This window comes from Phoxinus phoxinus (assembly GCF_949152265.1).
Source record: "Phoxinus phoxinus genome assembly, chromosome: 3".
Lineage (NCBI taxonomy): Eukaryota > Metazoa > Chordata > Actinopteri > Cypriniformes > Leuciscidae > Phoxinus > Phoxinus phoxinus.
Window position 1 is genome coordinate 14,788,303 of NC_136878.1, and position 18,192 is coordinate 14,806,494.

General features: G+C 40.0%; 1 protein-coding gene across 5 annotated transcripts in view; it reads right to left on the reverse strand.

The window, feature by feature from the left end:
- emid1 (EMI domain containing 1) overlaps positions 1-18,192 on the reverse strand; it is a gene marked incomplete at its 3' end in the record, with an annotated part of 67,327 nt that overhangs the window by 16,889 nt on the left and 32,246 nt on the right. For 4 of the 5 annotated variants that reach the window (XM_079605773.1, XM_079605774.1, XM_079605776.1 and 1 more), the window contains 4 exons: positions 4,820-4,912; positions 4,271-4,332; positions 3,943-4,069; positions 81-125 (listed from right to left, as the gene is read on the reverse strand). In XM_079605773.1, the coding sequence (XP_079461899.1) occupies positions 81-125; positions 3,943-4,069; positions 4,271-4,332; positions 4,820-4,912 (327 nt within the window). The remainder of the gene's footprint in view (positions 1-80; positions 126-3,942; positions 4,070-4,270; positions 4,333-4,819; positions 4,913-18,192) is intronic. The other variant, XM_079605777.1, reaches the window with a different exon arrangement.

Genomic DNA, 18,192 nt, shown 5'->3' on the forward strand with positions numbered 1-18,192 from the left:
GTTTGCAGAAGTGTGTATGTGTGTTTGAGTGTGTGTAGTTTAGATTGAACTGAATAGTGAAAAGGCATAAAACAACTGACCGTCTTTACCAGGTAAGCCATCCTGTCCTTTCTCGCCCTGTGGACCTGGGACAAACACACACAAATGTACAGTTAAACAGGAAGTATAATGATTCTCCAGATCTTAAAGCAAACTCTGCTCTAGTCTGTAAAAAAGTCAATCTTTTACACTAAAGTATCTTCCAGGCCTGCCATTGGAACAGTCCCACAGCCTGATAAAAATCAGTGGATCAGTGAAGTGCCTGTTGGCAGACACAGCCTAAATAACACTGAGCTCATCATGTGAGATCATCATCTGTGACATCACTGCAGAGACAGGATTCCCTAAAGGAATAATTTATGAACTGATACATTAATTTGTTTACACAATCACTCATGTTATTCTCCCCCTGAAAGATTTTTATGATAAAATAAAATTTCCTCATGTTTCTCTCCCACCAAGCATCTGGCCATGAACACGTCCACACCATTTATTTTGCAGGACTGTTTCTAAGAGTAACACAAATCCAACAACCTGTTGTGTTACAAAAACAGTCCCCTTTGAGGATAACCTGAACAGGACCACAAAAGCTTTGTAGTTTAGATCTCTATCTGCAAGAAGAAATAGGAGATGGACATTTAAACCTCTTTGCCTTTCTCTTCCAGGATATCTTATGATAGAAAACCCCACTGGACATTGAAAAAGTCCCACACAGATTTACATTCAGTTTCCCTGAAATCCTGACTGAGGCGCAGGAGAGTGGGGTACGGCTTTATGCTCTGCTAATGTCTTGATCAAACTAACTGCTTGCCAATGTCTGCTCACTTGAAAACAAGCTGGACGAGCTAAGAGCCAGGAATACATCAGAGGAAACCAGGGACCGCTGTACCTTCATTTTCACTTGTCTAAAACACACTGCTCTGGCACTGCACCACAGCCGAATTTACACCGCCACTGTAAAATAAATTATATTTGAGTGTTTATAGATTGATTTATGTTTTTAAGTTGTAAGTTGGAAAGTATAAAATGAATGAGATAAAATAAAAGATTTCAAGTATTACAATTAGGTATCTTCTGAAAGAGTACTGAATCTCCTGATCAAAACACAGGCGAAAAAGAAGCAGAAACAAGCAATAGAGCATGTATCAGATGCATATGTAAAATAATGCGATCATCAACATTAAACAGCATATAAATCAAAACTGCCTAAGAATGAAATGTCGACCCAGGACGAGCTATTGAAGCTTTGGGGGTGTTGATGGACTCGATCTACTCATCTATGTTTTGATCATCGTTCTGAGTCAGAGCGATTAAAAAAAAATGTGCTCAAAATTGTGCTTTTTTAATTAAACTTACCTACATTCAAGTGCTGATAAAAAAAGAATGCATTAAGCTAGAATAAAACTTTGTTTGTTTGTTTGTTTAAAAGCAGAAGGTCTGTGCTTTCTTTTGAAATATAATCAAATAATGTTCCAGGTATCTTTTCTGGACTGGCATGTTTTAGTTCAAAGTAAAAATGTTAAATAAAATGTCAAAATGTACATGTGTTCACAAATGTTTGAAAATAAATATGAAGTATTTGGTGTTCTTTGACAATCCACAGCGAATAAAAAAAACTGGATTATTCTGCTTTTCCATAAGTGTCACGTATTATGAATTAGCATTTTCATTCAGCCTGTTATGCAGAATATACACAGTTTTACTAATGTGCATTCTAAAAATCGAAACAATTTGGATAAGATACCTAGGACAATTTACACTTGAGTATTTTGAAATGCCCACTATATTGTGCATGTTACCGCAATATACCGCATTACCGAATTCATGCGTATGTCTAATTTACATCCACTTTTTCAATTTCAGATGGGCTAAAACAATAATTGTGCATTTCAGTGACGGCCCTGCACAGCACACACAGTTTAAAAGCTCCGCACAAATTCCCCATGGAAGCACCAGATTCACTTTCACTCTCTCCATCTGTCTAACCAGCACATGGAAATAATCCCCTCAAGGGTAATTTGTGCCTCATCCTTCCACCACAATCCTTCATGGCTGTGGTATCTCGAATGGATAGAGGATTGACTTTGCATTGAGGTGAAGAACTTCTGGGCAACAAATCTATTCAATGTTCTGTGTGGAAAGAACTGAATTGCCCTCGATTTGCTGAACAGTTCTGCCAAGTCAGCACAGGGAGGAGGAAAGCTGTATAAGTGCGACAAGGGTTTTCTGGATTTTTCTTAACAGTCTCTAGTCATTTCAGAAATCTCTGAGGACCCGTCTTTTAATCTCTCACACACTTCAAGTGATGATAGGATTGAACATTAACAGTGAAGGGATAGCCATAGAGTGGGTATGGGGAATTAAGGAATGGGTATTAACTACTAAAAAGGATGTCTTTCTGCATGAAGGATGCACTTCATATAGTGCTGCTGACATACACAAACTGACAGAGATGATTCATCATTCTCGAAAAGTGTGATTTGATGTCATCAGAGGGAGAAATGGGACAACTACACTATCCATGATCCTAAAGAGAGATCCACCAATAAGAGAAGGGCTACCACAACTGTGACAGTGCACTTCCATGTAGTTATTTGCCTTTTTTTTTCTATACTAATACATTTGAATTGATAATCATTCACATCAGGTTTACACATCTAATATTACTCGTATGTGTGGGTAGAAAAAAAATACAGTCAACATTTTCCAGTTTAATATTTTAATAAATTGCTTTGGCTTTAGTACAATAACAAAAGTATAAAAGCCAATTATTATGCAAATATAATATAAGCCAAATCCTTATTCCTTTTTCACTTGGTAAAAACACAATATATTTACACCGTTCAAATGTCTGGGGTCAGTTAGTTAGTTAAGCAAGGATACATGATTAAATTGATCAACAGTGACAGAAAATACATTTATAATGTTATAAATATTTCTATATGCTGTTTAATGCTATTAACTTTCTATTCATCAAAGTGTCAAAACATTTTATCATACTTTCCATGAAGCAGCACATCCGTTTTCAACATTGATAATAAAATCATTGTTTTTTTAGCAACAAATCAGCATATTAAAATTATTTCTGAAGGAGTATGTGACATTGAATAGATTATTTATATTTTAGGGAGGAGATCATCTTATTTTGGGAGTCATTTTCTTAAAAATGTTTAACATTCGTACAGCGAAATTGAATGGAAAACTATCTCCAGAACAAAGGCTGCTTAAGGAGTCTGTGGTTACTGTTGTGCTCTATTGCCAACAGTTTGGCTGGTGGAAATGACATCTGTGACACGGTGTCAAGTGGAGTCCTACAGATTTTCCTACACAATTAGCCCCTTAAAATCTTCACAAGCCTCTTTAATGTTTCAGTACTACATCTCTATGGCAACTAGCGATGAATTGGTGCGATTCAAAGCCTTAATGCACCGTGGCATTCCCCCAAAAAAACACCCACCGCCATCAACGCTCACACAGTCAAATACACACAATTTAAATCTCTAATCTCTCTGCAGTGAAATCCCCAACAACTGTGCTGGGAGATAAATGAAATGTAGGTGGGTTCTGGGATTATCATTATTGTTATAGGGAATGGGATTATCTCCACATGCTTACTGGCTAATAAAGTTTTATCCTTGGATGTAAATGGATCCAGTCCTGAACAGTCATTATGAATACACTGCAAAAAGATCTGATCTTAGCTGTGGCCAAATGCATGGCCTTGAACGCTTGACTTTGGCAATGCTCTATTGTTGAAATACAGGAAAAGTTGCCTTTTGTCTAATGAACATTTTTGCTCTGTTAAAATCAATGGAACAGGAATGCATGCTTCACATGCAGTCTTAGAGCAAACACCACCACTACATCTGCACTTTAACCTGTAACACAAAGAGATAAACATACCTGAAGGACCCTGAGCCCCAGGAGCACCTTTAGCAGGTGGCGCCCCCATCAGGAAGGAGGAATCATGTTCATTTTTTAACTCCGTCTGTCGATGAGAGGTGGAGGCAGGGGCGGTAAGAAGCTGAACCTGGGAGAAAGAGAAGGCATGAAGAGTGATTGATCAAACAATGTTAAATAGGGATTGTTTGATTGACAATGAAGGACTGGGGTGATGAGGACACCGCATCATCAAACACTGAGGTACAAATAAACAAAGCTATCAGTGGACACAATTCATTCTTAGTGAATTCCCCCTGAAAGAAGCTCAGAGTGAAAGATGTGACTTTACCTTGGCCTCCAGAGAGCTCACACGATCTGTGAGGGCAGTGATACGACTGCAATTCAGACAGTCTGAGAGAGAGGGACGATAGATAGAGAGAAAGTGGGGGACAGAGACAAAGAGACAAACCATAATCGATTAGATCAATAACAGCTTTCACAGTGTCCCTTCCAAGGTGAGTCCTCTTTAAGAGAGTTGTGTAGTTTACAAAGTTTTCTGCACAAATCTCTTTAGCACTTGTCAGTTTTTGACTGAATAAAGAAGTTGACTGAAGTTTTTGACTGAAATATGCATGCTAAAAAAACTAATTAGGAATTAGTTTCAAAGAACCAAGAACTGCACTCAAAATGGCCAACACAGGTGGACTGTTTACTGTTACAAGCTGGTTACATCATTACGTCTTGCAACAAAGGGCCTAGGGTACAATTTATAACAGTTCCAGATGGACAAGTTGCTTTAAAGGTGTTTTATGAACGCTTGTGTCTTTATTGGGCTTTTCCATTACTGAAGTGGAGCATATTTTGAGTTGATAATGGAAATTAGAGGTTTGATTCTTACTTGAGATCTGTTCTCCTGTTTTAGCAGCAGCATGTTTCAGAAATGTAGCCTGTTTCCTTACAGCCTCCTGGGCGACCAGGTTACTTGATGATCCTGCATACAGAGATTCAATTGGAAAAATGAAGACAAGAAGCAATTTGATACTATATTGATTGTACAGTAGTGACATTTTTTTAAAACTAACACTGTAAAAGTGACGTGTAGATATAAGAAATGCACCAAATCAGCATATTCAAATGATTTCTGACGGATCATGTGACACTGAAGACTGGAATAATGGTGCAGAACTTTTAGCTTTGCCATCACAGGAAAAAATTACCTTTTTTAAAATATATTAAAATAGGAAACTGTTTTTACTGCTTTTCATCAATGTTTTACTGTATTTTTGATTAAATAAATGTTTTAAAATCTTAAAAAGACACCAAACTTTTTGTAAAAATCTGTTACCCCCAAAGAGAAGTTACAGTAGGTTTAGCATTTTTTTACTCTTTTTTTTGCAGACAGTAGACACTACATGATATTTTGCTGGTTTGAAATTGAATAGTTTATCTATTCAATGATATTTGATGCAAATGGAAATACTGTACTTTAGAGCCACTTTAGGTATGGAAATCATCATGAATAACCATGTATATCCAAATATACAACTGAACACAAACACACTTGCACTTTGTTAGTCACAGCTGGATTGCAAAATAAAGATGAGAAGAACAGATCTATACACAGCAGTCTTTTATTTAACACAGGAACACAAATCCCTAGATCAGGAACAGAACAACCCAGTAAAACGTGATAACAGACCATAAACTGAAAATAACATGGAGCTTAAATACACAGACCAAATGATTTAGACCTAAATAATCAAACAATGAATAACTAAAGTAACTAACTGAAAACATAGGAAACAGAGCTATTGAGCAAACCCACCCAAACATGCAAAGAATACAGATCAACGGTTACAGTTAGAAACCAACTTTTTTTTTCTCTCAGAATCTCTCTGTCCGGATCTAATTTGAAGCCAAGCAGCAGTATGTATTTAACTCATGGCTTTGGCTCTGTATAGGGATAGTTACGCTCTGAAAAGCACTAATAATGCTGCTTCATATCTGCAGGAAAGGCACAGAGGGGCCTCTCTGACAGGTAAGCCCACACAGAACCCTGGCACGAGGGGAAGGAAGGGTCCACAGGGGTGGGCTGAACAGGATACAAATGTGGAGGGAGAAACCTGGAATCGCTTTTCATAAGAGAAACTAATCTTTGGGTATTATATGTTTAATTTTGGCTAAAATTAAATCATTTTATGACAGTTTTTCTCTATCTTCATAATTATCTTGAGGAGGACAAGGTTACTTGGCAGACAGAAGAAGATAGAGGCTGAATTTAAAAACAATGGTTTCCTTGTATAGGTTCAAATAACCTCAATTCATATTTCCCAACTCCTCTCTTTCTTTTTGTCTTCTATCTCTTTTTTTCAAGGTAGTGAGAAGTTTTAATGCTCCCTGGGCTGACCTGATTCAGGTTACTTCAGCAAACGTCTCTTATATTAGGCAGTCTGTGGCTAGCTCAGGTGCTCCAGACATAAACAACTGACCCAGTTCAGAGCTTCATTACTGGCAAGGGACAGGAAGTCTGCTCAGCCGGTCTGATGTTGCTAAACCACAGCCGCAGCAGGACCAGAACCAATGAAGTGGCACCTGCCTTGTTCTCAGACCTGGTAAAAGAATCTTGGTCTTGGATTCTCAGAGTGAAAAAGTAATGGGGTCATATGACCAAGTCAGGCTGTTCGGAAAAAAAAAAACCGCAATGGAAAAGGAAAATTAGACACTTTTTTAGATTTTTTTTTCAATAGGGTTAGGCTGCTAGTCTTGTTGGGTACATCAAAACAGAATTCAAAGCGGTAGACAAACCATTCGCCATAACCATAACACAAAATGTTTTGTGTTAAATAAACCTCACCAGCGGAGACTCGAGAGAAGGGGATGGTTACAGTTCTGCAGTTAAACCATGAAACATAAGGTAAATGTTCCTTTCAGGAACCTCTTTTGATTTACTTTTTGTGTGTATAGAGGAGACAGAAAGGAAATTTCCCACAATGCACTGCTCTAATGGTTGTTTTGTTCCAAATGGCCATGTGATTTTAAAATATAGACTTTTCCACCTCTCTAATCAGGGCAAGTCTTAAACCAAAAGCAACTCTACACAAAAATCTTAACCACATCTAAATGCTAACAACCTTCCATCTCCCAGCAATGACATTGGATGGATAATTCACCCCAAAATTGTCCACACTGCTCTTTTCCACATAACAAATGACCAGGGGCAGTCAAACTTTTGTCCAAAAAAGACCAGAATTATTTTATTTGTATTCATTTTTAGAGCTAAACAGCCACTGCTTAGAGTTTATTTTTGTTTGACGAAAAAGAACAACCTGCTGTTCCACAAATTATCTTCTTTTGTCTGTGGATTACAAAGGAGACAGGGATGAGTAGATTGTGACTGAATTTTCATTTTGTGTGAACTATCCTTTTAAAACAAACCTAAATCTATTTTTAAATGTAAATCCAACCCAATTCATTGATATACATCAGGGGTGTCCAGTCCTGCTCCTGGAAAGCCACTGTCCTGCAAAGTTTAGCTTCAACCCTAATTAAACACACATGAACCAGAAACTTCCAGGTAGGTGTGTTGAAGCTAAACTCTGCAGGACCTCCAGAACCGAGTTTGGACACCCCTGATATACATACATATTTATAGCTCCATTCATCTACTTATTACATTTGGGATACAAATCTGTATATTTTGCTCAAAGTTTACATTCATCATAAGAATACTGAGCTGAGTGAGAGTCCATCCACCCCTAGATTTGTGATATCCCTACTTGGACTATTAATATACTTCACCTTACGAGTGCCAAGAGTCACGTCAACCTGCAAATGTGTGAGAGATTGACCTCTGACCCCTGGGTGTGTGTGGATGTATACTAGGTGGGAGCAGCCGTCGATTTTATCAGCTGGTTTTTAATAACTAAGTTTCCTCTGAGTCTTAAAGGAGCAGAGGGGATGGTGACATCAGAGCATGTAATAAAATCTAACTCTCTAAGTTCGAAGAGGTCAGAAGAGGCGCGTGAATGTGTGTGTGTGCCAGTATGCTAGATAGTTCAAGGGTTGGAAGCTCTTAACACCACTGCGAGGTCACTTCCTGTTAAGATGCTTGGGAAAAAGCTGGATGGGGTTATCAGCAAGTTCATTTGACTAAAATATCACAGAGGGGAAAGAGTATCCCCAGTACTGAAAAAACACAGTCAATTCTCTTTTTGCCTTCAGGAACAGCATGAAGTGTGGGAGTATTTTATCCTGAGAGGTCTTCCTGTTTATCAGCTTATATACAATTAGAGAAGTTTGTGGAAGGAAGCGCCTAGCGTTTGTGTGTGTGTGTGTGTGTGTGTGTGTGTGTGTGTGTGTGTGTCTGAGTTATGATGCAGTGAGTGGGGCTACACATGTGTTTAGTTAAGTGTGGGTGCACTTATTTTGACAAACTGTCCATTACACATTAACCCAACTGATCTTACTGTTGCACTAATCTCCTACAGCTGAGTCTTCATCTTTCTAATCACTGGACAGAAAGAGAGTCATCATACAGAGATCATTCTCTTCAGGCTCAGGTTAAGGGCATTAGGATGATGACATTATTGATCTTTCATACAAGCAGCTGAGGAAACAGAGGTGTGTGCCTGGAGAATTATGGGTATGCAGTGGGCCACTATAACTCACAGGAATATTCTTCCTTGCTCAGCCCTGAATTTAATAATGGCCCAAGGTCAGCCCTTAATACTCCTCTCAAAATAAAAATAAACCAAGCCACACTTTGTCACAGGACGGCACAGAAAGTTCATCCTCTAGAGAAGTGATTCCCAATTCTAAACCTAATCTTAACCATTAACAACTAAAATAACAGGAAAATCATAGGCTGATAAGAATGGGGGGAAATCCACTAACCCAAGTCCTAACAAGGATTTCCTATATTCCAAACAAAAGTCTTGGAGTTTCTTTTTCTTTTATAATTATAATAAATAAAACTATAATTTTCTATATAAAGAAAACTAAATAATTATCAAATAATACATCCCAAAACTATACATTTAAATTTAGATTTAAAAAAAATACACTTGAATTTGTAAAAAAAAAAAAAAAAACTTCTCTATGGGTGGTTACAGTCTCCTATTTAAAGAGTCAGGTGCCACGGTCTACATGGCAAGGTAAATTCAGTAAGGAATACTCTTAATACTGAAATAAAATCAGCATTGAGAGTCTAGATCCATTAGCAGATCTAAAACAAGACAAAATCCATTTTACAAAGAGACAACACTTTGCTCCATTTCGTGCACTATTATGGGTTTAGAGTACAACTGGCTTCAAACTAAACTAAGGCTTTATTTAACCTGATTAAACTCAAGTAGAGAGGAGAAATGAGGCTGGCCGAGCACACAGCTGTAGACGAACGGGGAGAAATAACAGGGAAAATAAGAAGTCTCCATCCATCTCTGTCAGCAAAGACTGCTGCCCTCAGCACCACAAGCTCATTAGAGACCAGGTGGAAGTGATGAAAGCAGGTGAGGTGGGTGTGTATGTCTGCATGAGGGTGTGTGTGTGGGATGGAGAAGTTTAAGTCATGCTCGCTCTTTTTTCATAAGATCCGCCCTATAGAATGTCAAGTCTACAGGGAGTCGCTTGTGCTGAGAAAGCACTCTGTGTTTTAAGATAGAGTGGAGACCTTATGTCTCTCTCTCTCTCTCTCTGTTAAACACAGACTACATTGTTTCTGAGCTCTTCAGAATAAGTGCCCATATAGCTCAAAGTCGAAAGTGACCGCTGATGTTCATAATCAACCTCGAGCCGTATGGACATTAACCCACAACTTCAAGAGACATCCCGTCCCTGACTTTATTTCACCTGCAGAACACAAACGATATTTTGAAGAATTTTAAGAAGTAAAAAGGGTACAAAACTAAATTAGACCCCATTGACATTCACTGTTTGGACCAAAAAAAAGCATCTTTTGTTGTGTTCCACAAAAAAAGAAAGTCATATAGCTTTGGAATGACATGACGACGGTGAGTAAATTATGACAGAAATGTCCCTTTAAGACCGAAAACAGATGCATTTGCTAAAAGCAGCACACACCTGCCCCAAAAACATATAATGACTACTTGGTGCAGCCTTGGAGGTCTTGGAACAGACCAAAGCCAAGCTAGAACAGACGGAGAGAGGGAGTGACGGAGGGAAACGAAGGGGAGGGGGGCGAACTCACCTCCTACATACATACGTCTCACCTCATCAGTCAACATTCCCTCATGATCACACAAACACACTTTAGTCTGGCTTCACACACCCCCAGACACTTCACGTTTAATCAAGACCTAGTCTGACTACAAATAATGTCAACACTATAGAAAGACAGTAAGCGACAACTTTGATTGTTTATATGCAGTGGGGTCCAGAAGTCTGAAAGCACTAATGAAAATACTTCAGTTTAGCATTTTGCTAATATAACACCAGCATAACAATTTGAGCGAACATTTTAATTGAAAATGTAATATAAAATTGAAGCATAAGCAATATCACAAGGCTGTAATCATACAGCCATGCTGATATTCAGAAAAATACAGCATGATTGCCAGCAAAATACTGCTTTTATAAAACAATTCAATAAACAAGAATCTAATATTGAGTAACTTACAAACACTAGTGCTGTGCTGCAGTACATCTGAAAAATCATGATCCTAACCTTTACCATTTTTTTAATGCTTAGCTTAAAATATGATGCTATTTTAAAAGTTCCTTATTTTGGTTATTGGGTTTAATAGAATAGGTTAACATGCTTTAATGTAAAAAACAAAAACAAAAACAAAACATTATTTTTCACATATTGTACATTATTGCAGCTCCTCTATTCCTACACTGTAAAAACATATTTTCATGATTTGTCATCACAACTTTTTATCTTTTGTCAAATCAACTTCGATAACTAATGTGTGAAGATAACATACTATTTAGAGTTTCTGTTTCCATTCTTCTTCATTGTATTAACTCATATTTTTAATTACAACAAACTCAAAATTTTAAGGCAACAAGGTAACTTGCTTTAAGTTAAACCCAAAATAGTTTTTTACAGTGTAGTCTGTCAGAAACACTCTGATTTCTACAAAGCCCCTCCTTCCAAAGAACTCAGAGTTCTCTGATTGGCCAGCTGACCCAATTCGTTGTGATTGGCCAAACACCTCAAGCGTGTGTCGTAAAATGTAATGCCCCTTACCATAATCATGAGCTTCAGCTTTAAAGGCTTCTAATCTAAAGCATTTGTAAACACGGTTAATAATAATAATGTCATCAGTTTAACGATGTCAGTTTGAGCCCGAGTCAGATTCTAAAAATGCGGATAATCAAGCCAAATAGTAGGAACCAACTTTCCAAACACGACTTGAGCATAACGTTTCACAGTGGTAAGTTGTCTTTGTATATAAACTGTTGTAGTCTCCCAGGTTTAGGAAGCTGACCTCTGTAAAATGTGCTTGTGACCAAGCAAACTTTGCAGATCGTATACATGCACAAACAGATACATTACATACTAAAGGAAAAGGAAAACATTAAAAAGCTTAATATGCCCCTTTTAAAGGTAAATAGTGCTCATAAACGGCTGTCTCACTTGAAACGGAGTAGAGACTTGTTCCCGGAAACAGTATTCATTATGTCACAAGCGGATATAGAAAATAGTTGCACACAGAGCTGCAGTAGAACCGCTGTGAGTCTCTGAGGAACACAGTAGCAGTGTTTAGTAACCTACAGAAAGAGTCACTAATAATTTGTTTATTATTTAATGACCTATAAATAGTGAAGAATTTCAAATATTTATTCAAATATTTATTTTTAGTTCAAATTTCTTTTTTTCTTTTAAAAATAAAGAAACAACCTGTTTCCAGATTTAAAGACTCTCAGAGTATTTTTTGACTCAGAACTTTTTGGACCCCTACTGTACATGCCATCACAACAGTAAATTACTAAAGCTTGCAGACATACAGCTACTCATCCTGCGTCAGTTGATCGCCCCTCCTCTAAATGTGTGCCTGTCGTAAGCATCCAGATGTGCACTTGCAGACAGCCATTAATCTTTTGCAGGAAAATAAAAAATCTATTTTTTCTCGCTATTTGCTGTACTGTAGGCCTACATATCCCCTCAGTCCACCCAATATTCATTTTGCTTCACTTTTTCATTTTACTCTTGGTGTGATTAAGGATTTTTCTAGGACCCTTTTAACCTTAAAAGCAATCTCTCTGCCACACACTTTCAACAAAGTGGACTTCATTTAAAATGATGACACAATGAAGCAATGAAGGCAGTAAACTCAGAAAACAAAAGGCTTTGTTAGTGTTCACCTGTGGAAAATCCGGTAATAGAGAGTTGCTAAGGTGTTTGGAGTTGTAGTTAAGACGTTGCCTGACAGTCAGGGTCATGTGCCATTTAAATTCCAATTCAATTCTTGAAATTGTACTGCATTTCAATTGTGGCAGCAAACCGTATGCAGAACTACTATCAATAGTTACGTAAGAAAGTACATTTAAAATCCATGGACATTCAAAGAAATTCATATAACTGTATTTTTGTTGCTTTTTTTAGATGGTTGCTAAAGTGGAGATTGCTAGGTGGTTGCGTACAGGCCCAAGTCTCATTGACCACTTGCTTTAGTATAGCACCACTAATTAATGGTGTCTAAAAAGTGGTTTCCTGAATAACAGTGTCAGGTTTTAAACCACTTAAGCTTCTTCTCTTATATATATCTGAGAAAAAGATTCTAGAAGAGGAGGCTGCCCTCCATCTGCTTTAATATCTTCTGGCCTCTGTGTGGAAACACATTTTGAAGAGTACAAGATGGAAACACTTTTCTACAGGAGACAAACCGTCATGTGGTGTCTGTGGAAGATCTAAAACAAGCCCTGGGAGCATGTGTAACCATGTAGGCCACAGACCAGCAGTACCGTAAGCTCCTGCGATGAGACGTTCCACACCGCAGAACCGCCTCTTGGTTCTTTGACACTTCCTCCCACACTAAGAAAACAGATGTTAAACAGAATGAAGGCTGGCCCACTTGTCCTTATTTATTAGGTAGAAACTCAAAACAGCTTTTCCCCTCCCATCTTAAAACACAATCCCCTTTCATGTCTTTGTCTCGTGACCTCTGCTGACCTTGTGTCAGACATGTGCCCGCATCGCATCATCTCACTTGTGCCCTACTTGTCTCGCACAATTTCCTTGAAACCTTTCACTTCCGCAATTCAGAAGCCGACACCTCCTCTCCGTCCAATCGCCTCCTAAAAGAAACAACAGTGGGCGCTACTGAAAAACGGTCTGTCTGAACCACAGAATGTTGTTTGTGAGCGAGACAGGCAGGGAGGGGGATCATCTTGGCTACCCACACCAACCACTCCAAACACTCCACAGTCATTAAAAACCTCTCAGCTCAGCGGACACGCCACCGCAAGAGATTCACAAAACAAGCACAGGAAAACAACGCCTGCCACATAGGACCTCACAAAATCAGCTCTTTAGCGCGCAAGAAATTAGCAGAGGCATCAAAGAACATAGCCTTAAAAAAAACTAAATGAGAGCCTAAAAGAAGCAAGTACCACCAATACAGACTTTAAATGAGAAGAATGAGCTGTATTTGTTCTATTGTGCCAGAAATAGTCATCTCATTTAAGTTGCTTTGTTGCAAAAACAGCCAACAGTTTTATGATCGAAGAGCAGGCTTATATATATATATATATATATATATATATATATATATATATTTATATATATATATATATATCAATTTTTATGATTATGGCTTACAGCTTATGAAAACCCCAAATTCAAAATTAAAATATTGTGAAAAGGTTTTCATAGCTGTAAGCCATAATCATAATTATAAATTATAACAAATAAAGGCTTGAAATATCTCACTTTGCAAGTAATGAGTCTATATAATATATTAGTTTCACCTTTTAAGGTGAATTACTGAAGTTACTTTTGCACGATATTCAAATTTTTCGATATTCACTTGTATATACACACGTGCACACGCACACACACGCACACACACACTGTTCAATAAGCAGTGTAAAATTTGATTACGATTTTTTATATTAATAATTGGAATAACCAAGTAATGCACAATATATTGCTGCCATATCAGTTAGGCCTATAGCAATAAGCCACTTGAGGTTGTGCATTATAGTGATTTATTCAGGGACTTGTGCCAAAAAAAACACCCATTACCTGTGGTAAAATCATTGTGACGCATAGCCTCAAGTGGCTTATTGTTATAATTGAAGAAGAGGGAAAAAAAGAGATTTTGTGGTTTGTGTGAAGATCAAGGTCAGAAACACTATTATTAATGTGGCACGTCCTCCTAAACCACTAGCCAAAACAGACAGTCTAAAAATGACACAGACTCAGATCCTCTGAGGGAATTGCTTGTTCCATAAGAAAAAAAGATCTTAACCAAAATGATTCCACTAAATCTAATGCCTGTGTTGTTAAATTCAGCAGAGGTTTTATTAAGTTAGCTCACAGTAAGTTCAGACCATATTCACAAAGTATTTTTGGCCAGCAGCTGCATTGTAAGTACAGCATGACTTTTAACAAGACCTTCAGGCTGTATGAGCGCAGCACAGATGGCCAAATCTCATCCCACCTTTAACCCCACAAACATAACAAACATTTTGAGGTCCACTACAAAAACACTGTTACTATGGCAACACTATAACTATTGCGTCAAGTCCAGGAACTATATCAGTATGCTGGTACAGTTCTCCTGGCCAGCACTAAATGCTCGTTCCAATATTCCTCGCAGCATCTCCTGTCTCAATCACAGATCATAAACCTGCATTAATGTGCTTATGAACACACTCATACTCATCAAACTTTATTCTGCCTCATTTCAATCTTCGAAAGAATACCTTTTCCTTAGGCCATTTTAGGCCAGGTTTTCTCACTGAACTGTGTCTGAGTGTATGATCCAATTTTTGTCATCGACCTCTAACAAACCTCCTGTCTCACAATTTCAGATAATTTCCTGTACAAAAAAGTTGGACACACAGGATAGGAATTTTGACAATCTGCTTTGGAAGTGTTCGGAAAAGCTGTCTTCTAGTCAGCAAGTGTAGGCCTAAACGGGACAGAGAGGAGAAATTTGGGCTCGTCTCCCAGAGGTCAAAAGGGATTTTAATGCAAAGATAAAATAGCTGACCTCGACGCATACACGCAGGAAAACACTCTCAAAACACAATCCCTGTAGAAATGTAAAATTCCACAATCCTTCGAAACGAGACGAGAAAACTGTTTGGAAGATTTGAAAAGCTTTCGGTTATTAGTCCCTCTGGATAATGATGGTGTGCAGATAGGATAAACACCACAGTCTTTTATACAAAACAGCATATGCAACTAAACAGCAATAGTAATACAAAGAACTTTGAAACAGAACAGACGTATAACCACAGTGTAGTATCAAAACCTATACTTGTCACGACTAGGCAGATGAAGCAAGCAGACGAACGTGGATAGGAGTGTAAACGAGGTTTATTCCAGTAGTAGGTGAACAGAGTGTAACAGCGTGCAACATAACACACAAACACAAACAATACCGGACACCGAACTGATAACAGACAGGAACTTAAATACACTGTGATGAAGTACACAAAAGACAGGCAGCTGTGAGGAAGTGATCAGTGTCCATGGTAACAGATTGGTGGCGGGAAACAGACAAGGAAACACAGGTGAAGACAGGTGACACAGATGACGATGAACGGGTGGATAATTGAGGGAGTGAGTTCAGGAGTGGAGACAAGGAATTCTGGGAAGTGTAGTGCAGACTAAGACAGACAGGTGCAGACGAAGACTGTGACATAACGCCCCCCTTCAACAAGGCGCGACCTCGCGCCGTAGAACAACAAAGGGGTGGGGGGGTGGGCGCCCTGGAGGCTGATGAAGGGGTGGCCGATCTGGAGCAGGAAGCCTCCAGGGCGGAGCAGGACGTGCAGGCGGCCAGGGCGGAGCAGGACGTGCAGGCGGCCAGGGCGGAGCAGGACGTGCAGGCGGCCAGGGCGGAGCAGGACGTGCAGGCGGCCAGGGCGGAGCAGGACGTGCAGGCGGCCAGGACAGAGCAGGACGTGCAGGCGGCCAGGGCGGAGCAGGACGAGCAGGCGGCCAGGGCGGAGCAGGACGTTCAGGCGGCCAGGGCGGAGCATGACGTGCAGGCGGCCAGGGCGGAGCATGACGTGCAGGCGGCCAGGACTCTTCGGGCGGCCATGGCGGTGTGGACCCTTCGGGCGGCCATGGCGGTGTGGACCCATCGGGCGGCCATGGCGGTGTGGACCCTTCGGGCGGCCATGGCGGTGTGGACCCTTCGGGCGGCCATGGCGGTGTGGACCCTTCGGGCGGCCATGGCGGTGTGGACCCTTCGGGCGGCCATGGCGGTGTGGACCCTTCGGGCGGCCATGGCGGTGTGGACCCTTCGGGCGGCCATGGCGGTGTGGACCCTTCGGGCGGCCATGGGAACCGTGTCGGAAGGGCCTCCACGATCCCCTCAGAGGACTTATTGCCCCCCCCCAAAATTTTCTTGGGGAGGTCAGCACTGGAAAGGACCAGCGGCAAAGACGGGTCTGGACTGGACGGGACCAGCGGCGAAGAGGGCTCTGAGCTGACCAGGGCCCGCGGCGAAGGCGGTCCTGGGCTGGATGGGAAGTTCCCCTGGAAGGGTACTGGTGAGATCCTCTTCTCCGGAGAATACCGTAAAGGAAGAATTGCAACTCACCAGCACCCATTCCACAAAGGCGGCGAAATCATCCAGCGGGCCTTCTCCAGACAACTGCTCTTTGCACGAGCCATTCAGACTCACCCGGTAGAATGTTCTGAGGCAGCTGTCTGGGTAATGGGTGAGATACGCGGTCTCCAGAAAACTCTGGGTGTGGTCCTCCAATGTTTGATCCTCCTGGTCCATACATAGGAGGCGGACAGCGGGGAAATCCATTTTTGTTTGGTCCGGTATTCTGTCACGACTAGGCAGATGAAGCAAGCAGACGAACGTGGATAGGAGTGTAAACGAGGTTTATTCCAGTAGTAGGTGAACAGAGTGTAACAGCGTGCAACATAACACACAAACACAAACAATACCGGACACCGAACTGATAACAGACAGGAACTTAAATACACTGTGATGAAGTACACAAAAGACAGGCAGCTGTGAGGAAGTGATCAGTGTCCATGGTAACAGATTGGTGGCGGGAAACAGACAAGGAAACACAGGTGAAGACAGGTGACACAGATGACGATGAACGGGTGGATAATTGAGGGAGTGAGTTCAGGAGTGGAGACAAGGAATTCTGGGAAGTGTAGTGCAGACTAAGACAGACAGGTGCAGACGAAGACTGTGACAATACTGTACAGACAACAAGCCAGCCGTCTTGCAAACAGAAGATGCTCTTTGTTGTGCTGGCAGCTGAGACTAAAAAGAATGAATGTTTTTGAAAGCAGTGATAACAGTGTTTATATTATAATCTAATGACATAAAAGTGCTGTAATAGCTTCAGAACACCTGTAACTTCTTTTATTTAACATCAGTTATTCCATTTCTTTCTGCAAACGCCATCTTACAGTAGGATTTCATCCAAGATGAGGTTAAGGTCAGTTTGATTGTTGTCGTTGTTGTTTTACGATTAGGAAATCTTAGCATGATTTAACCAAGGTAGTAGTTACAATAACCAGCAAATCATTTTCACTTTGCCTCCTTCCTCAGACATCCAAAAACCCTCACTTATTCATATTTTTCATAAAACGCAAAAACATCCAGTCGAAAATCACACTTACTTTATTTAAAATACCTTCTTAAAATGGAACTTTTCACTATGTAATGATTTAAATGCCAAAGCTTAAACTTGCACAATGGGCACAGCCAGCCAAAGGCATTTAGTGTGTCTGTGCATGTGTGCGTGCCAGTATGTATATAATTAGTTTCAAAGTCAGAGTTAAAGTGAGTCTAAGTGGTCGGTGAACTTCAGGGTGGCCATAGACCATTACAGAAGCAGTTGCAGTGTCCTTTGTGGTTGTGGCTTCCCATAGTAAGTCACATGAGCAATCATACCTCACTTTTTCCTTGTGTTTAACTCCGTTAAAACCTAATTAAAACACTCACACACAAAGGCAAGACATTAAAGGGCTTGAAACAAAGACGTGCAGCTGCTATTCTAATCGTGTCCTGAACGGATTTCTGCGTGCTGTACATTCTGTGCATTTCTCTGGATTAGAAATGTCTTATTTCTAGAGGTCAGAGGTTACAGTGA